Source organism: Vespula vulgaris, chromosome 6 (assembly GCF_905475345.1).
Source record: "Vespula vulgaris chromosome 6, iyVesVulg1.1, whole genome shotgun sequence".
NCBI lineage: Eukaryota > Metazoa > Arthropoda > Insecta > Hymenoptera > Vespidae > Vespula > Vespula vulgaris.
Genome location: NC_066591.1, coordinates 1,898,143 through 1,920,000, shown reverse-complemented (window position 1 = coordinate 1,920,000; position 21,858 = coordinate 1,898,143). Strand labels below are relative to the sequence as shown.

Here is a 21,858-nt window from a genome sequence, read left to right as displayed (position 1 = left end):
AGAGAAAGACGAAGAAGAAGAAGAATGAAGAAACGAAAAGGGTAAGCCTTATACGGTGCGATTATCTTTCCTGCAGATTCTCTCAATAATTATGATAATTTTATAACATTGTGTCGGATCCATCTTTCATCTACGTTCCACGTTTAAAAAGCTAATTTTCATCGCGCCTATCTTCCCGTCATGTTCGTTTATAATCATTTAATAAATGCACATACACATTCTTTCTCTCTCTCTCTCTCTCTCTCTCTCTCTCTCTCACTTTCTTTCTTTCTTTCTTTCTTTCTCTTTCTTACCTCATTATTTTCGCTCATTTTGTTTTTTATTCTTTTCGAATCGTAGTCGGGTAATTATAAAAGGTACGTTCGAACCCAACATGTGATTGACTTTCGACAAATAATCCTACGATATTGGCTCTGCTTGAATCTGGACATGTGTCGAGAGATTCATCGAACATATTATGACTCGATAATCTCAATCTCGACCGGATCTCTCGGCCTGATGATATTTCTTTTTTTTTCTCTTTTTTCTGCCTCTCTCTCTCTTTCTCTCTCTCTCTCTCTCTCTCTCTCTCTCTCTCTCTCTGTCTGATGTTGCCTCGGCCAAATACCACTTGGCTTCCGCTGACTCACTGTTCTCACTATTATCGCGATAATTATTCCGATCCATTCTGAATCGATAAAAAGAGTCGTCGGTATTAACCATTCCACTTTCGGTTCTCAGCGATCTATATACATACATACATACATACATACATACATATATATATATATATATATATATATATATATGCTGAAACATATATATTTAAATACATGAGTATATATATATATATTTGTATTATTTACATACGTATATGTGTACAGATACATATAACGTGTGGTCGTACTTGTTAAAATAATTTATGCATCGCATTTATCTTGTTCAGGTTCAAGTACATACACCAGATAACATCGACGATACTTATGTATATACGTTACGCACACACACACAGACACATACACATATTTATACACACATAAGAATAACATCCTTGATAGTATAATACATTGTGTTTGACTAGATATGTTGGGTCATATCCTTTCACGACTCACTCTCACCTGCGTTTCCGTGAGATGAAGGGACGACGAGAATTCCGCACGTTCGGCTATCGTCAAGTATTGCTTCTCTCGAAATTTTTTCTCCAAAGACAACAGCTGTTGCGTGGTAAATGGCGTCCTCGGTTTTCTATTTGGTTTGTGCTTCCGTAGGGTGCAACGTACCGGGCCTGGACCTGGACCTGGTAATCTTAGGTCACCTGAAATTAACATTTCACCAATTTCCAATTAAATACTCGAAACTCGTATTATTGATAATATAAATAAATAAATAATTTTTTTTCTTTTACAAGTAAAAAACTCGTAAAAATACGAGGACGCTCATTTATGGAAAAAGTTATAACATTAGAGATTTTTATTATCGATTATTTCTTATTATTTATTTACGAATAAACGCAGTATCGTCGTAATACATTTCTTGTTATTTATAAATCTCGATTTAATAATTGTATCAAACGTGGTAAAGTCTAAAATATTGTAATTGCGTATGGAAGGTCGAGATCTAACGAGCTTGAAATATTTCAGAAATTTCTCTTTTCTTTCGAATCTGAATCATCTTATACATAAATAAGTATCAAATCGAAGTAACATATTTACGAGTCACAACTTAACAATATCAATATTTCATAAAAGTGTCCGAGTTGCATACTAGTTAGTTAAAAACTTAAATTTCCAAATTAAAACAGAGACAAATTCGAAGGTCATTATTACAAAAATCGAAGAAAATCGTAATACTTAATTTTTTTTACCCTTTTTTTTTATTACATTTTCGATCGTAAAATACAAAAAAAAAAACAATCGTAGAATTTAAAACGATGGAAAATTTTCGATCCAATTTTTCAAATTGCGATAAAGGATTCCAGGACTCTTAGGGATACCGATAAAAAGTTTTTTCGACAGATATTGTTCGACGAACCGATGACGATTTCGTGGCAAACGAAGGGGACAAGCGTGGATTCCGAGCGCTAATTAACGATCGACGATCGACAAAAAAGGAAAGGCCTGCGCCGGCATTGTCGAGCGGGACCTGTCGCGACATCGGGTATTACGTCTTCCATTCTCGTGCTAGCATCTCTTCCCCCATTTCGTGTACCAACGGCTGGCGAACAGAGACGATGACTACTTCTCTCTCTCTCTCTCTCTCTCTCTTTCTCTTTCTCTGTCTCTCTGTCTGTCTTTGCGTCTCTGTCTCTATCTCTGTCTCTGTCTCTTTCTCTCTTACTGTCCCGCTGTGTCGCTGTCTTTGTCTCTCTCTCTGTCTTTCTCTCTCTCTCGTTTACGACTCTGCTATTCCGTGCACATAACCGATCAATATGTTTCTACGGGACGCTAATTAATTTCTGCTAATTAAATGTTGAACGGCCTCTAGAAGGAAATTTATCTTTGCTCTTATCGACAATGACGACGACGACGACGACGACGACGAAGATTTGCCGGTCGATTGTGTGACAACGTGCGATATACGAAAGACGATCGTCGAGGCATATCGATCGTTGAAAAAAAAAAAGAAAGAATGAAAGATAAAATAAAAACACGTATATACTTATAGTAGGAGAAAAAGAGAGAGAGAGAAAGAGGAAGATAAAAAGAACAAAAATTGAAAGAGAAAAACAACTTCATAGAAATCGTTATTCGCCAATCGAAATGACGATTATCGATTTTTCGAGATCGTTAATGTCGGTTTTATTCTGGTATAATACAATGTCATCGGACGAATAAGAATATCCGAATTGAAATCTTTTTATCTGTGGTCATTAAGAAACGATTTTCGAAGGATCGTTCGAAAAGGACGACGTTCTCAATTTCCAAAAAAGGATAGCGTGAAATACGAACGGTACGTGTCATTAAATGTTCTTCTTTCCCTTTCTCTCTCTCTTTCTCTCTTTTTTTCTTTTTCTTTTCTTCTTCTTCTTCTTCTTATTCCTTCTCCCGCGAGATATCGCGAGGCCATTTCGCGTATCGTAACCAGTTCGCCATATTCGCGCGGTGGAGGTGGCGGTAACAGAAACTGAGTTCAGACAGAGAGAGAGAGAGAGAGAGAGAGAGAGAGAGAGAGAGAGAGAGAGAGAGAGAGAGAGAGAGAGAGAGAGAGAGAGCGATCAAATCAATATGTTTCTTGCGGACACTAATTAATTTCTGCTAATTAAACGTTCGAACGTCTTATGAGCGGTATATATCTATTCCTGTCTTTCTATCTCTCTTACTCTCACACACATACACACGCACTCTCACTCTCATACACACTCTCTCTCTCTTTCTGTCTCTTTCTTTCTTTCTCTCTCTCTCTTTCTGTATTTAAGATTCTTGACTCAAACCGGCTCACCAATGAACAACGAGATGAGAGAACGGTTCTATTTCACTTTTTTCTCTTTTTCTTTCCTTTCTTTTTCTATTTCTTTTTTTTCCTTTTCTTTTTTTATGGATTATCTTTCAGGTTTATATATTAGATTGTCGCGTCTCGAAAAATCGTTTATAATACTGTATATTATGTAATCGTTCTTTCGTTTGATCGTTAACACTCACACGAAACGGAACGTGTAATATATGTAGTTGGTAGATACTTATATGTTCTTTTTTCTTTTTTTTTTGCGCGTATTTTTATTTTCACTTTTTTTTTTTTTTAATTCTTTCGTTTTCTTTTTATATACGACAGGTAGCCATCTACATTGTATGCTTATTCGACATTTATGAGATCTATTTAATAAAATGTATAAGGTGCTCTTTCGCTCTCTATATCTTTATATGGATATATATAAATATATGTATGTATTATGGTTTATATAATTTATAAGTGAAAGTATGACGTATATATAAAAGAAGATGATTACGAACGTGTGTGTGTGTGTGTGTGTGTATATATATACATACGTTTATGAAAATAATTTTCGACGCCACGTGTAATAATTATCTATTCGTTAGACGTTACGTCTTTCATACTTTTTATTCGATTTTTATTAGAATTATGGTAATTAATGATAATGAATAAGTAAATTCTACTGGCGGCGAGCGATCGATTAAAATTCATCTTTATATAAAGAAATATAAAAATTCATATCTACTCGGGCGATATTCATTAAATCGAATAACCTTATTTTCTGGCTTCTTACAACATGTTCAATGACATTAAATTGATACATTTATATGTGTGAACTAAATGAAAGACAATGCTTCAGGTATATATTAACGAACGATAAACTAAATTAAGAGTGAAATTCTTTCAAATGAAATTCATTCGAAATCCTTGACGATTCTTAATTCTTAATCATTCTCACGAATTTTTAACGATTCCTGCTTATGTTAAATTCATGCATGAATGAATTTAAATTAGAATTACATACTTATTCGATTATTATAGATTCCGATTCGATTATATTGAATTCTTACATATATACGTATATGTATATGTATATGTATATGTATATGTATATGTATATGTATATATACATATTAATATTATAGTTATTAATAACTCCATGAGCAGATGCGATTATAAATATATTAATAAATTAAAAAAGAGACGGAAAAGGTATATATATATACACAATATTGAATAATTTGTACATTATTTTAAGGGTGGCGGTGATGGTTTTGGGGATGATTTCAAACGAATTTGATTTTTAAAATTTGAATTTGAATTTGAGAAAGAGAAAATATCAAGATCAAAGATAAAGATCGATCGATCGATATCTTGAATTAACAAGAGAGACTTTTTTCTCTTTTTGACGAAGAGTCAGACGAGTGAGACAACGTCGACAAATATATATAATTGTTTTTTGCTTTGTATTCTGTCTACAGTTAAAAATTACTAGTACGTCAGAATATTTTCTTTTTCCTTGTTTACTTTATCGTGTTTATATTAAGATAGAATAATTTAGAAATTCTCTCTCTTTCTCTTTTTCCTTCACAATCTTTCAGGTTTCTTAATTCTTCTCTTCGTTTCATAGATCTCGATTAATCTGTTTTTATGTCGATGATTAATTCGTTCGAGATAAGGAAGAAGGATAAAAAAATAAAATGAAATTTATAGAAACGAAATTTTTTGCAAAAAATATTATGTAATAAGTTTTAAGAGGATAATTATTATTTTGTTAAAGTAATTTTTTTTTCTATAATACAAACAAAAAGAATAAGAGAAAGAGAGAGATGGAGAGAGAGAGAGAGAGAGAGAGAGAAAGAGAAAGAGAAGATAACAAAATTTCTTTACAATATTATATAATAAATTTCAAGAGAATAATCATTATTTCGTTGAAGTACGCTCTTTTAATGGTCACATAGATAATAGGATTAGTTTGCATAAGACATCTATAATGTCCCTTTTTCCCACGTTTCAAAGAGAACATTTGGAAAGCTAAATTGTAGAAAATGTGTTTGGAAAGAGAGGAAACATTAACGTGGCCTGTCGCGAGACTAATTAACGTATTAACGAACATCTTTTTCGCGGTAGTGTATGGAAACAAACTAAACACCCTTGTACCACATTTATAAACGCACACTTCTATACGTACGTACTATGTATACACACACACACACACACACATACACACATACTAATGCAACAGTCTTATGCTTCGATTTCTTTCATTTCTCTCTTTCCTTCTCTCTCTCTCTCTCTCTCTCTCTCTCTCTCTCTCTCTCTTTCTCTTTCTTTCTTTTTTCTTTTTCTCTTACGAAGAACGCAACGAACGCCGGTAATTATGTCCACGATGAATGATGGATCGTTCGAAATATTTTGTAGAACATCATTGGGGACGTGGGGCGGGCTTCGTTAATTCGTTCCTCGACGCGCGAGTCAGATAAATGTGCATGGACGATGCGATGCGACGGTGGCGTTCGAGCGTTATAAATGACGTCGGTATTCATAATTCTCGAAAGCCACCGTTACGGATACCAAAAGAAAGACGTTCCTTTCTCGTACGAACCTCGAGGGGTTAGTTCGAAACTTAAGCTTAATGAGATTTTTGCAAATTCGACGTAACTCTAATTCCTATGCAATGTTCTTTCTATTTTTTCTCTTCTTTTCCTTCTCTTTCTTTCTTTCTTTCTTTCTTTTCTTTTCTTTTCTTTTTTTTCCCCCATTAAAATTATTATTTCTCACTTTCCATTTATTTCACGAAACGTCCATCGAATTTCTCCTCAAATGTTTTATTTCTCGATTACTCAATTTTGAAATTAATCGATTGATTAGATTTGAAAATGTCGTCGACAGGATTTAATTAAAATATATAAGCAAGAGAGTATTTATCGTAATGAATAAATTTCATTTGTCGAATGAGACATTCTATCGAATTATTCTTTCGCGATTAAACGTTGTTTACTTTTTTATTTATTTTTAACTGTATACACAAAATTTCTCGGATATCTGCTTAATTACTCATCGTCATAGAGATGGATCATTAAAAAAAAAAAAAAGAAAAAAGAGAGAAAGAGAAAAAGAAAAAGAAAGGATCTCAAAGAAAACAGGAAAAAAGAAAGTACTCGATACGTCAGGAATTTTTTTTCCTCCGATTTTTGTGATATCGATAAAAAAAGACAAAAATACATTTAAAACGTCCAACCATAGAAAACACAGAACATTTTTCGTAAACGTAATTGTTACACTCGTTCGTTGAAATTAAAGTATTGTTTAAATAAGAAAGAAAAAAAGAAAAAAAAATTTCTGCTACAAGATAATAAGAAAGAATTTGTTTTTGGTTCGAACGACATTGATGTAACATATATATGTACATACATACATACGTACACATATATATGTATGTAAAAGAAATAAAAACAAAGGACGTTAGTGGTTGTCGTCGTCGTGCGAACGTCAACAACCTTGTTTCAAGCATTTATCTCGTCAGTCTATGGGCGGTACTCGTCGTCGAGTGACAGGTAGAAGTTTCGTGCTCGATTCAAATTAGTTGGCAGGAAAAGTACGAACGTGTAAGAAGCGTCGTGAGTGTATGTGTGTGCGTGCGTGTGTACGTGTGTCGGACATTTTATTACGTTTAAAAAGCGTATCTTCTTACGTGATCTACACTTTTTTCCACGCGATCTACTACCCTTTTCCAGAAAGAGAATTAGTTTGCTAGAGGTGTAGCAAGTTTGTATTTAGATAAATATATGCATATACGGGGAGGATGATTGGACTCGTTAATCATTTCGGATTTGAATATTTCTTGTTTTTTTTATTCTTTTTTTTTTACGAACGAGAAACAAAATGAAGGATAGGTAAATGATGAAATAGAAAATTCATAGAAATTTGCAGTATCATCGAAATATCTTCTGGCGTACATAGATATGTAGATATCTACTGGTTCATACATATATAATGATAATAATATACGATGTATGTAAATAACGTAAATATTCCGTACGTTCTTATGTCATTGACAATAAATTACGTAGAATATTTTCCAAGTTTTCTTTATATGTACGAATGAGGACCGATTGAACACGTCGATCATTGATAAATATATTCGAAAGGAAATTTTACAGAGTTTCGTCCGAAACTATTATAGCAAGTTTTGAATCAACGATAGACGGTTTAAATGCAAAGTGTTTAACCTACATAGGATATGTATGTTTATATATGTGTAAATAAATTATATGTATCCAATGTCGTTGTTAATCGGCAATAATTTAAAGGAAGATAAAGTTCCATGAAGAAAATGAAATCAATTCAGCCGATGGTCAAGCCGTATCGCGTTATACTCAAAAGACAAGTTGTAAAATGCTTCGTGCTAGTAGGTATAATAAAATTTTACATCGTCCTTATCGGTGACTTTGCATCAGAATTCGATCACTACTACGAGCTGGTCGAGTCGATGAAGTCATTAAAACGAATGTGTGGTAGGTATATAACATTTCCGGAATTTCGTCTGTCGTCTCATCGCTATCTGTGAAATAACTGAAAATTCGTACCACACGATAAAGAACCGGTTCAAGTCGGTAAGCCAACAGAGAGAATTATTTGATCGAACGTTTCTCGCGTGATTGTCGCGTTGTAATCGTTTTTCCATTTGATTCATCAGGATCGATATTTTCTCTTCTTTTAGCGTCTTTATAACTTTCTTATTTTCTCTGTCTCTCTCTCACACACACACACACACACAGATCGTTTCGATATATTCATTTAAATCGTCGTCCTACAGTCGAATCATCATTTTCTGAGAAAGAAAAAGAGAGAGAGAGAGAGAGAGAGAGAGAGAGAGAGAGAGAGAGTAAATGAAATTTTATGTAATCTTTTTTAAACACTCTCTCGGACACTTTCTTTTTATAATTTTTTCTTTTTTTTTCTTGTTTTTTTTTTTTTTCTTTAATCTATTCAACGTAATCATGAATTATTGTTATAAGTATTCAACGTTTCCTTTTCTTTGTTTCTCTCCGATCAGCAGAAACGATGCTCGTAATACGTAAAAGTCGTTTAAACATTCTTTGGAGAAATAATTGTTTAGAAATAAGACGAAGAAGACGAAGAAGACGACGAAGAAGAAGAAGAAGACTCATGTTGAAGACTCTCGTTCGAAAATGATTCGACGCGTTCGGAAAAAGTGGAAGCGGGAGCACTGCTGCGATCGTTATTAAAACTGAACGACGTAGTCGTTGGACGGTTTGTCGGTGAACACGGGAAGACACGATGCGAGAATTCCGAGAGACGCACGCGCTGATAGAAAAATTCTATAAGGACGAGTTTTAACGCGAGGACAGAGACAGAAACAGAGACAGAAACAGAGACAGAGACAGAGAGAGAAAAGTTCTTCTACGTCGTTTTAAAAAGAGAGGGAACGATCGAAGAAACTCGTTCATGAGAAGTAATGAAAAATAGAAAAATAGAAACAGAGGGAGAGAGAGAGAGAGAGAGAGAGAGAGAAAGAAAGAGAAAGAAAGAAAAAGAAAGAAAAAGAAAGAGAACGGGTAACGATTAGTCGGAAGAAAATCCGCGGTACAAAATATCGATCGTGGGTTGGCATCCGGGAGAGGTAACGGGCTGGAGTGTATAAAGATGGCGGCGACGGAGTTCGGACGAGTTGAAGAGAGAAGGAGGAGGAGGAGGAGGAGGAGGAGGAGGAGGAGGTGCGCGGGAGACTCGCAACCCCGTACACTTCGCTTCGGATAGCACGGGTAATTGGTCTCGCGCTCTGATGGTGAAAAGAAAAAGGGGGGTGTGGAGGGAGAAGGAGAGGTAGAGAAAGATAGAGAGAAAGAGAGAGAAAGAAAGAAAGAGAGAGAGAGAGAGAGAGAAAGAAAGAAAGAGAGAGAAAGAGAGAAAGAGAGAAAGAGGACACGCGAACAGGCTTGGAGTATCTCGGATGAAAAACAAAGATAACTAGAGTGAGTGAGTGAATGAGTGAGAGAGTAAGAGAGAGAGAGAGAGAGAGAGAAGTAGAGGGCAAGTGGTTTGTCGTTATCATCGACAAAAAGGATGACGTCGCGAAGGAAGGAAGCTGGGTGTGCCAAGGCGAACCAAACAAGGGCAGTTTTTACCCTAGCCTCCTTGAATGCATTATGGATGCTCTCGGTTATGTATGACTCTATCATGCTCGACGGTGTACGACTCCTCCTCCACCAGAGGAGCAATATCTCCTTCTCTCTCTCTCTCTCTCTCTTTCTGACTCTTTCTTTATTTTTCTCTTACTCTTTCTCTTACTCTTTCTCATTCGTTTTCTCAAGACGTCAAGAAAATATACACTCGACCGAGAACTCTTGTGTACCTTTGCCACCCGTACCGAGCCAATAGTAGAAGCTTCAACAACGATGGACTTTTATATACCTACTCATGTTGGGAAAGGAGGAAAGAAAGAGAGAGAGAGAGAGAGAGAGAGAGAGAGAGACAGAGACAGAGAGACAGACAGACAGACAGACAGGCAGACAGACATAGAGTTCCGTAATGGGCTTAGAGATTTCTTTCTCGGAAGCGCCGCGAGTTTCTCGTTACGCGTGAACTACAATTTTGCTCGAGTTAGTTAGGGAAAAGAAATTGGTATGTTTCAGAGATATAATTACGTTCGTTTCTGTTGTTCGTTTTATAACCTTGTTATTCCGCTTTTATTACCAACGCTAAATCGAAGGAATTGAAAATATTGCAAGGCGCACGATGATGAAAGCGAAAAGTATACAAATATTTTGTAAATAGTATGTCGGATGTAGTAATAACGTAGTTATCTGTACGTTCGTTTGAGTACTCGCTATTAACAGATGCTACAATTTTTTAAGAAGCAGCAATGGCACTGATTTCTTTTTTTTTTTTTTTTTTCATTACGTACGTGACATTTTCTTCATTTTGTGTCTATTTTATTTAACCTTCCCTACATCGTACCCAATATTTTTTATAAGTTCGTTGGATTTTTCGCTTTTGAATCTTTTTATTCTTTGTTTTTTCTTTTCTTTCGAAAGGAAACACACGATTCCACAAATCATCGCGACATACGTTTTTCCGGCGATCGCTCACGAACACATTCGTTCCTATCCTACGAATCGCGACCGTCTATTTATATTACCAAAGTCCGTAAGTAGGTACCTAGTAGTCTGGTCCAGCAAGACGAGAAGGAGAAGCAAAGGAGTCGATGCCGAAACGAGAAAAGCGAACTCGCGAACAGTACTCGTGTTCTAACGGTGTTATTTATTGCCCTCGGTCCTTGGTATTCGGGGATAATAGTGTTCAAGTTAGCTATTATGTATATACCTATTTACCAATCTATATATATATATTATCTGAAATATTTTCACATTTATTTATAAATCAAACGCATAACACGTTACTTAATAATATATGTATATACATATACATATATATATATACACATATATATATTTATATGCACACACACACATATATATATACAAATATATAGATATATGATACAACGATCCTAAAGTTAAGTGTCTGATTTCTAATTATATATATATTTATTTATATATGTATATTTATATATCTATACATAAAAGAGAGATTATATTAATATATATATATAAAAGAGAGAAAGAGAGAGAGATATCGAGACATCCACTTTTGTTCGTGTTTATGTGCCGAGATATACCTACTGTTAAGCGCTAGTATAATGGTCACCCCAAGCCGGCAATGTTTTCCAGAGTAAGCGTCTATAAGGTGACTGTCATTAAAGTAAACTGTCAATTAAAGTTAACAGGTATGGATGATAGAGTCGGAGCCATAAGGTGGAGCTTTGTTCGTCGTTGTGGGCTCGAACAGAGTCCGGATCGATGCCTGGCTCCACAGTAAGGTTTGCTCGTGCATGAAACGATTCGCGAGAGAAAGAAAGAGAATAACAGAAAGAGAGAAAGAGAAAGAGAATGAGAGAGAATGAGAATGAGAGAGAATGAGAGTGAGAGAACCCACGCCAGAGCTCAACCAGTTCCTTTAATTGAACGAACGATTATTTCATACGCTCGACAGATTTACCACCCCACCTACTTGGCCATGTTTCTTTATCTTAATTCCGCGTTTAACAAAACTACTTTTTGAATTCTTACAAGCACTATTTTAATATATTGATAAATTGATATAAAACCATGGACTATGAGACTATTGCGTATATATAAGTATTTACGTTATCGAATTACGTGAAACATTAGTCGACAATGGTAACAATAACTCATGTATATTAATTAACCCCTCGAGTATTCCTCTCAATACGATACACGATGCGAATTCTAGCGATATTATCACTTTATATAATTCTGTTTTATAATATGGATATATGCCGGGGTGGAGGGAGAAGAAAAATATTTAGAACTTAGGTCTCTTTTTTTTTTATAAAAGAATCGATTTTAATTTAGGGATATCGTAACCATTCCTTCATTTATATATATATATATATATATATATATATATATATATATATCTTTTTTCTTTAATCAGATAGGTTTAATAGTCGGCAAATGCACCGACTTATTTGAGAGTATCGACAGTCGTTAGATTCGAAAATAGAGAAATTAGGTAGCTCAGAAGGAAGAAAACTTGACTTTTCCAGAAATCGTTAGAACAGACGTGGAAGGCTACGCGCGTTCCGATAGCCTAGATTCTCTATTCTCGACGTGCTTTCGAAGTTAGACGACGGGACACCACGCTCGATAGGCAAAGAGCGTCGTGGATGGAATTGAAGAAAGTCAGTGAAACTTCGTGACGAGTTCGCTCTGTGATTCGAAGGGAGAAAGGCTTCGGTATATCTATATTTCAAACGACTTCTTTTTTTCTTCCCTTTTTTCTTTTATCTATCTTTCTTTCTTTTTCTTTTTCTCTTACGTTTACGTTACCTTTCCCAGAACGTTTCGATTTGAAAATACCCTATTCCTAATGATGATAATATGTAAATGATTTGTTTATCGTTATCGGATCTTAGAACATGTTCGACGAAGAACGAAGGAGAGAAAAGAGAGAACGAAAAAATTATTGGCTCGAGTCTGTGAGATTTCTGCAAATCACAGTATCGAATAGTCGAATCGATCCCGATTAAGGTATATACCAAAGAGTTATTTAATAATAAGTTCGTTCGAAGTAATGATTAACGATCGGGCGAAAATATTGATTAATGATCTAGGTAATGAGCGAGGTAAGAAGGACAGAAGTAAAAAAAGAAAGAAATAATAATAATAATAATAATAATAATAATAATAATAATAATAACAATAATAATAAAAACAACAACAACAATAATTATCAAAGTTTCACAAATCGATAATGAAATTTTCAAGCTCGTACTTAACAGATAGATCCTAGTCGGACACCTGCGTCTACTTTGAACCAGTTTACGAAATTTCTTTTTTTCTTCTATTTTTTTTTGTATAATTTAATAGACTTATCCCTAGCAACGCGAATTACTGCGAATTACTAGTTCGAAGATCCTTGATCTAAGTATTTTAAACTCGTAAATATTTTATTAAGAAAAAAAAAAAAGAGAAAAAATGAAAGAAAAGAAAGTTATCCTGTGGGCAAGCTCCTGTGTTCTTCCGAGTTCCAGACTTCAATCATGATTTCCCTCCGAACAAGTTCTCGTACTTACTTACATGCGAATTCATTGGCACACGTAAGAACCGATAATGCACGAAGCTCGCGTGACCACTGCTCGCTAATATCGAACGTTATGGTCTCTGCGAATCGTGCCGCGAATGTCGTGCGAGTCGCATTAGGAGCTCGCGTTTTCCGCCTAATCATCGACATTGTCGCGATCTGCAGCACGAATCGACTCTTTCTTTCTTTATTTCTCTCTCGCTATCTCTCTTTTCTTCTTTTTCTATTTCTCTCTATAACATTCCATTTTTGGTGTCGTTTTATTGTACGTGTTAATATTAATATTTGTTACTTGATATTTTATATATATGTATACATATGTATGTGTGTATATATATATAAATATATGTATCTATAAATATCTACCTGTACAATCGGATTTCCTATTTCTTTTTATTAAAAAAAGAAAAAAAAAAAAAACATTAATAAATTTTAAAACTCGGATAAAAATTATCTAATCCAGACATGATCTTTCCCTCGAAATAAGTAGAGCGTACATACGTAATTAAGTTGAGTACGTTGGTAAGTACTTAAGCGCGATGATCGTGAGAGTATGAAAAAAAGAAGGAAAAGAAGAAAAAAGAAATTGCAAGAATAATATTATTTGTCGATATTTATAGTTATGTTAACAATACGATATGCAATATCGAAAGAATTCTTTTTTACGTGCGTAAAAAGTATGATAAAAATTTTCAGAATGGTAGAGGGTTGCGGAGGGAGGAGGAGGAGGAGGAGGAGGAGGTGAGGTAGGGCAGGAAAGAAAATTCTAAACGATAAGAAAGCAACCGACTTTACTTCTTTACACCTCGTAAAGCCGCGGACGTCAAGTCGAGACCCCGTGGCACGATTAAAAGAAAACGGAACCTGGTGTTATATTTATTGGGTTCGCGTGAGGTCCATCGGATTGCCCGATCGAGGATTAAACCCGGTGGATCGTTCGTGCCCCGTAATTTGTGTGGCATCGGGATAGTACGAGATATACCTATCAGGTTCATTGTTTTTTAAACGCTTTTCAAAGGAATAATTCAAAGAAGATCGATACCGATTATACGTAATTTTTTCTTTTTTTATAATTAACCGTAGCAGTAGGATAGAGATTAAAATTAAAAAAAAAAGAGAAATAGAGAGAGAGAGAGAGAAGAAGAAGAAAGAAAGAAAAAGAATGACGAAGAAGTAAATCAAAGGAGAAAAAAGAGAAAAATTGATCTCACCGTTGGGACTTGTGGGTCCACCGTGGGGCGTGTAAAGATGTCCGTGAGGATTATGTGGATGAGGGGGTGGGGGTAACCAGGCAAAGCTCGCGAGCGAATGCGGAAATCCTGCAGGATTCCATCCAGGAGCGCCGGGTGCACCGGCTAGGTAAGGCCCTCCCTGCGAGGGCCTTTGGACCCCAGGGTGTATTGGCTGAGGCACTACCGGACTCGACTTCTCCTCCTTCTCTTGGCCGGTCTCGAGATCTCTCTCCAGTTCACAGTCCGAGTCCATTACGTTGAGATCTTCCGACTGGCCGACGCTTCGTATCTCTTGATCCTCGAGATCAAGATGATCCGTCGTTCTGTCACCTTCGAGAGAACGATTCGCCTCGGAATCGCTACGATCGTCTAACATTTCTCGCCTACTAACTGGCGATACGGAACGCGGATTGGTCATTCTCTCGATTCTCGAGTCTTCGTCATCCTGAATCCTCTCCCGTTCTCTTTGCAACGTTGATTCGGAGATTCTACTGATCGGCGAGTCCGTTGTTAATCGTCGATCGTCACCGCCACGATCCCTTTGTACTTCCTGGTCTATTCTGATGGGCGAGGATGATTTGTCGTGACTGGTCGACCTCGAGAAATCCTTAACTGTAAGAATCTCCTGTCGACCGGCCGACGGATGATGTTGTTCCTGCTCCTGTATTCGATTCTGATGATGATGGTGATGATGATGATGATGATGATGATGATTACCAAACGCCGCTAATACCGAACCGTGAGGACTTAGCCTTGCCAAGAGTTCTCTGCTCTGTAATCTTTGTTGTTCCAATAATAATTCCCTATATCTAGCCTCCATCTCTAGATTCTTTTCAATGTCCATTCGTTCCTCGTTGTCTCGTCTGGCGTTATTAAAATTTCCATTTCCGCCGCCACCGACACCGCCACCTCCTCCGCCTCCGCCTCCTCCTCCGCCTCCTCCGCCGCCTCCTCCTCCTCCTCCTCCTCCACCTCCTCCTCCTCCGACACCACCGACACCACCGACACCAGCCGCCGCAGACTTCTTCGTGCCGCTGAGCAAAGCGTCCACGCTAAAGCTGATCTTACCGTTTCTTGGTTTCAAATTCGACGACGCCGACGTTGGGGTTGCCATGTCGACGTCCTCGCAAAGACGATCGCTCCCGGCACCCTGCCCAGCCACCACACCCTCGCCGTTGCTCATAACGCTCCAGCTCGATAATTTTTTCCTTCTAACCTTCGAACGATCTTCGAAGAATTTGTTTCTTCGTACGTGTGCGTACGTTCGGTCAAACAAACCGAGGCCGCCTTAGCCGACGGGTTCTCCCTTTCGATCAATCTCTCCTCTTGTTTTTTACGAGAACCTTTTACGCGTACTTCCTTACTAGTACTCAATAAATTTCCTTTTCATTACGATCCAACGGGCATACATTTACAATTAAGATCGATATCGATCCCGTTTTCTTCATTTTATTCCTTATATTTCCTGTTCGACGATCGATTAAATCGATCTAACCGATCGAACAATATTTTTTCTTTGCGATAAAACTATCGTTAAACCTTGACGTTATCGTCATCGTCTCTTCTTGATTATCCTCGGTAGAGTTTGTCGACTCTGTCAGTTCACTGTATCGTCGAGATCGATCTCGCCGAGTAAAAACATAACAACATCCGAAACTTTTGACGCACTGTGTCTCTTATCAGAAACCACAAGTTACTCATTACTGTGATCAGCAATACGGATGATTGCATTAACCGATCATCCTCCGACTCTTTATCACCAACGTTATCATTAAATCCTTGGAATAGAACGCTCCTCAAAAATTGCCCTATCCTTATTCGAATAAATTGGAATCATCGAAGATATAACTTCTCCGACATCCAAATGAAAATTATCCAACATTAGGGCATATCGATGGGACGCATTGCAGGGAATATTTTCGGCACTGTCACACAGTCCCTTCGGATCTTCGATCTTCTTTTTTCGAAAGATTTTCGAGCACTGATATATATATATATATATATACATATATACATACATACATATATATACCTATATATACATATATATCTCCTCACGACAAAAAGACCGCGGCGCTAAGGTGAATCCAAAAATGATGGGGAGAAGTAACACGTAGGTCGACAGACTTTGATGACGAGGTTTTTAGGATGGAACGCACAGGTAGATAAACAGGCGGACAGGCAAACAGACGGAGAAAAAGAGAACACGAATGGTGCGCGTGTGTATGTTAGAGAGCGAGCGAGCGAGCGAGAGAGATTCAGAGAGAGAGAGAGAGAGAGAGAGAGAAAGAGAAAGACAAAAAGATAGACAGAAAGAGAGAGATAGAGAAAGAGCAAAAGGAAAAAGCAAAAGAAAAAGGAAGAGAGAGAGAAGACCGGCTAGGCAGGTCGACGGGTCCCACGGGTTTCAATGCGTAATCCAAAATAATCTGGCGCGTGGTAGCCGCTGCTGCCGCGGAAACGGCACTGATTACCAGCTCGGTTGAAGCCGCAACGGAGAGCCCGAGCTTGAGCTAGTTCTCTCTCTCTCTCTCTTTCTCTCTCTCTCTCTCTATCTCTCTTACTCTCTCTCTCTCTCTCTTCGGTCACGCCGGTTTCTCTCTCTCCTTTTCCCTTGTCGGTGAACGATCGTCGTGCTGTGCGCTCTGGTGGCACCGGGTTGTGCGCCGCCCCCGTGAAACCAGTCGAACCGGTACGGGTTTTGGGCTGTCGACCAATCGGAAGGTGTATCGTCGTACGGCGGGCGTTTCAATGGAAGGCGTTGCCGTCTTCTGGGTCTCAACCAATCCTGGTTTAACAGATGAATCGAAGGTTAGATTGGAGAGAAAGAGAAAGAGAAAGAGAGGAGAGAGAGAGAGAGAGAGAGAGAGAGAAAGAGAGAGAAACATAGGACGAATTTCCATCGGCAGGTGGCGTTGCTGGACTCCCATTGGGGGCGCTGCTGACATTTCGAGTAGCATTGCATTCTCGATTCGATTGGAAGGGATGAAAGCTCCGCTCCGTCTTTCGGAGTGGGGAGCCGACTTCTGGAGGGTGGAGCGGAACGAGGACGACGTCGAGCCAGCCCGAGGACGAGCTAACGTTCGGGGAACGTGACGACTCCTAATTGTCTAATTCCCGGGCGCGCGATGCGCGAATTGATTGGCAATCCGAAAGGTGTATATATATATATATGAGTGTGTGTGTATGTGTGTGTGTTCATTTGTGTGTGCGTGTGTTTCTGTCTCTCTCTCTCTCTCTCTCTCTCTCTTTCTGTCACTCTCTTACTCAGTGTGTATATATAGGTATATATAGCGCACGCTGCCCTTTCTCTGTTCTGCCTCTAGTATTCAACCCCCATCTTCTCTCTCTCTCTCTCTCTCTCTCTCTCTATTTATCTGTCTCTATATCTCCCTCTCTTTCTTCCTTTCTCTCTCTTTCTCTCTTTCAGTCTTATTTTCTCATTTTCTCTCATCTCTTCGACGTTTCCACTTTCGATAGTCGGAAAAGCTCATTTTGGTACGCTTATTAAAGAGAGGCGTTGGCATTTCTTCAAAGAATCGGACGATCCTCTTAAACATCTTACGGAATCAAGCGGTTATTATTGTTGAATATTGAGAGATAATTAATTTTCTAGAATCGTTACCGATCGATTCGTTAGTTGATATTGATAGGAACTACAATGCGAAGCTGTATCGTATAATATAAAGTTTGGTGAATACCTACCACATACCTTTGTATATATACATATATACATATATATATATATTTATATACATACCATTATGTATACATGTATACATACATACATACATACATACATATATATATATATATATATATATATATATATAAAACGCAAGGTATCTTGTGACTTTTAAATACGGGGACAGACGATGACTAAGGCGGTTGATTAACGATAAAGCCAAATTAGCTATTGACAAGGAGGTTACTACGAGATTAATGATCGACCGTAATCTTTTCTCTTTCTCAAACTTAAAGGTCGAGATCGGTTGGGCACTATTAGGGATTATAAAAGGTGAGCGACGGTATAATGAAAAATTACCGATCGTAATATATATCGATTGGATTTATACGATGAATACAACGGGGGTGGCGTGACGAGAGGCAAGGAGGGAAGGAGGAGGGCCTCTTCAACTTGGTATACCTCTACCCGTGTCATCATGAGTGAATCGGTAATCATATCGCGGCTCGAGATAAATTCAATCATTAGCGATCGCGATTGAGTAGGATCACGTTGAAAACGTTTTAAGAATATTCATCGGGAGGATGATCGCGTTCGTTTAATCCAATCGGATTGCTAACTTTTTCTTCTCTCTCTCTCTCTCTCTCTTTTTTCTTTTTCTGTTTTTTTTTGTTTTATTCTTTTTTTTTAATCTCGCGACGACTAACTTTTACGAACGTAACTTCGAACGACTATTACGCTCGTGAGAACGTTATAAATTCATTAAGAATACTTACCTATCTATCTACCTACCTACTTATCTATCTACTTACTTACTTATCTATCTACCTACTTACTTATCAATCTACCTACCTATTTACTTATCTACCTACGGAGTCTATACATAACGCGAAACGATTTATGTTTCCGCCATCCGCGTTAATTGTAAATGGTTGATCCAACTTCACTCCAAACGCCAACGCACCTAATGTAGGTAGGTATAGGTATAGGTATAGGTATAGGTATGTAGGTATAGGTATCCGTAACTATCTATGTACCATGCGAACATCGCGAGATGTATAGCCAAACAATATCTTAGGATTAAACTAATCCGATAGGCAAGTTAGCTACTGACAATCTCTTAGTGACAGCAACACAGAGTGGGCCACGGTTTACAACTCCCACGGGACCCAACAGCGTCAAATGCAAAGAGAGAATTGTTACAGAGAGATCTTTTTTCCTCTCTCTCTCTTTCTTTCTCTCTAGAGTCAATCCGATTATCTAAAATCTTGTTAGAAGGAGTGACCAAGAGTCTGACAATTGCGCTAGGGGGTCTGAGAGGCGTCGTCGAAACGTCCACGATATTTTCAAAGAAATATGCCTAATCTACGCTGTTGTATGCTATTTTTCTTTTTCTTCACCTTTTTTGTTTTCTCTTCTTCCTAGTCCAAGAAAACGTCGTGTCCTTTAATATTTTTTTTTCTTTTGTTTATAACATCATTCCCACAACTTTTTCTTCTCTCTTAGAATTTTTATTCTTTTATCTTTTTATTATAAATATTTTACCGAAGTAAAAGAGAAAGAGAGAGAGAGAGAGAGAGAAAGAGAAGAATATAAAAAAGAAAGAAAAAGATAGGAGAAGAAAGAAGAAGAATAAGAAACGAATTAGAAAGAAGGACAATGACGTTTGATTCGAAAAGGTGAGCAAGTCTTTCGTAGAAAACGATTCGTTGAAAGCTAACACACATACGTACACACACACACACACACACACACATATATATATACTCTCTCTCTTTTTCTTTCATCGTAGCTATCACAAAAGGTGAACAGTTTCTTCCACTTAATTCTACATTCGTTCCCGTGAAGAAGAAAGCGACTACTGTACGACGAAGCACGCGCGAGATAGTTTTTGTCTCTCTCTTTCTCTTTTTATTTCTTTCGAGAGGTGGTACAAACAGTACATAAGAAGAACAGTGTGTGAAAGAGAAAGAGAAAGAGAGAGAAAGAGAGAGAGAATTTCGCCCTTCTCCCGTTTGCACATTAGCGGGCGAATAAACGACACCGAAATATAGCGAGGATGCTCGATGGCTATAATAGAAGAGAGAAAGAGAGAGAGAAAGCAAGAGAGAGCAAGAGAGTAGTCTATTAAGCGTCCTCAAAACCAGTTAGTGAGTCGGCAATCCAGTTTAGGTACAAAATGGCTGTCGTTTAGCGAGGATTAATGGTCTCGGGAGTGCCCCAGGGCAGCATAATGGGGCAGATGCGTTCGTGGATGAGGGGAGCCTCCAACCACCTCCCCTAAAAGCCCAACTACCACCACCACCACTACCACCATTATCGGTAGTATCCTCCCTTTCTCGAGTTACGCGACACCACCACCACCACCACCACCACCACCACCACTAGTATCCTGCCTACCTCTCGTCTTACCTCTCCACACTCGAGTCACTTCCCCCTGTTAGCCTCATTATGTACACCTATCTTACTACCAGGCCTCCATTATGCCCTTTTTGTAGCGTATATACATATATGTTTGTGAATGTCTGTGTGTTTATGTGTGTGTTCGTGTATGTGTATATATTTATGTATCGTATATCGGTATACGAGGATATAAAACGACATGTGTGAGTGTCATGAAGAGGGTGTCTTCCGAGGGGTTGCTTGTAGATACGTCTCATATCTGTGTATTAGCTAAAAGAAGAAAGGGAATAGCCGTATTTGAGACTCCCAGCGCCGTTTAGTTTGACGTTTCATGGTCGAGTAACTCCCCTCTCGTCTCATCTCGTTCTCTATTACGGTTCCTTTCCTTTTCGGGACTTTTCACGGTGGGAGAAAGATGAACTGTTGCGCGCACGAGTAGGTAACACATAGGAGAGAAAGAGAGAGAACGAGAGAGAGAAAGAGAGAGAAAGACTCTCGTCGAATCGTTTTGGAATTGACTCTTGCTTTCTTGTTAAGCTTTCAGAGTGAATGAGTAAGAAAGATGGCATAGTCGACGCGCGTTTCTATGTTTGCTTAGGCAGGGCAAAAGGGCAAAAACCTTTTGTGCTTATGCCGCCGCGTTGAGAGAGATTTAGGGGTAGAGACGATTAATGTGGAATTAGAGAAAAGCGTAAATGCGCGTGCGCTTGTGCGCTTGTGCGTTATGCGTATCGTCGGAATCGTGTCACCTGTCGGAAACGATTTCTCTGAATTCTTCGGCTGGCCATTTTTCGCCTGGCTAATAATCTGGCACTAATATATACCATTACTGTATACGTATATACATCCTAATGTCATTCTTCACGAGAAAGAGATTTTCTGGGCCTTAAGATCGATCTCTCTCTCTCTCTCTCTAAAATTTGTTCGTCCTTTCGATGTATCCCCGATAATCCCTATAAACGGAGTTGTATGATTTTATTTTCTGGACGAGATTTTTTTTTCCATGCCCCATTCTCTCGCATCATTTAAAAATCTTTCAACGATAAAATATTGTTAAAATCGGATAAAGAGATCGGATGAAAAATAGCGACGATTTATTTCCTTTTTTTCATACAATATTATTATAACTTTCTTTTATATCGTTATGTTATATCGTTTTAATCATATTTTGTTGTATTATTATCTATATAATGTTGTACTATTGTCAGTATTTATACAATTTTCTTTATGCGATGTTATCATAATTATATATGTATATATCTTAGTTCGGTTTTAGTTCGGCTTTGTTAGACGTGATCGAACCTTAGTCGGTAAGATCAGCGAAATTTAAAGTGCCGCTTTGCAAACATCGTTCGAGGAAACAAATTTGGTTGGCAAACTTTGCTGGGATTTAAAGTCGAAAAGTCAAGTTTTCAAGACAGGTAAAAGTGCGAGTCA

At 37.8% G+C, this 21,858-nt stretch overlaps 1 protein-coding gene across 1 annotated transcript in view; it reads right to left on the bottom strand.

Moving 5' to 3' along the window:
• Positions 1–16,822, bottom strand: part of LOC127064898 (homeobox protein HMX1-like) — a 21,369-nt gene extending 4,547 nt beyond the window's left edge. Inside the window, exons 1-3 of the mRNA XM_050996547.1 lie at positions 15,342–16,822; positions 14,313–15,242; positions 1,098–1,294 (exon numbers count right to left, since the gene is read on the bottom strand). Of these exons, the coding sequence (XP_050852504.1) occupies positions 1,098–1,294; positions 14,313–15,242; positions 15,342–15,516 (1,302 nt within the window). The 5' untranslated portion in view covers positions 15,517–16,822. The remainder of the gene's footprint in view (positions 1–1,097; positions 1,295–14,312; positions 15,243–15,341) is intronic.
• Positions 16,823–21,858: the final 5,036 nt, after the last annotated feature.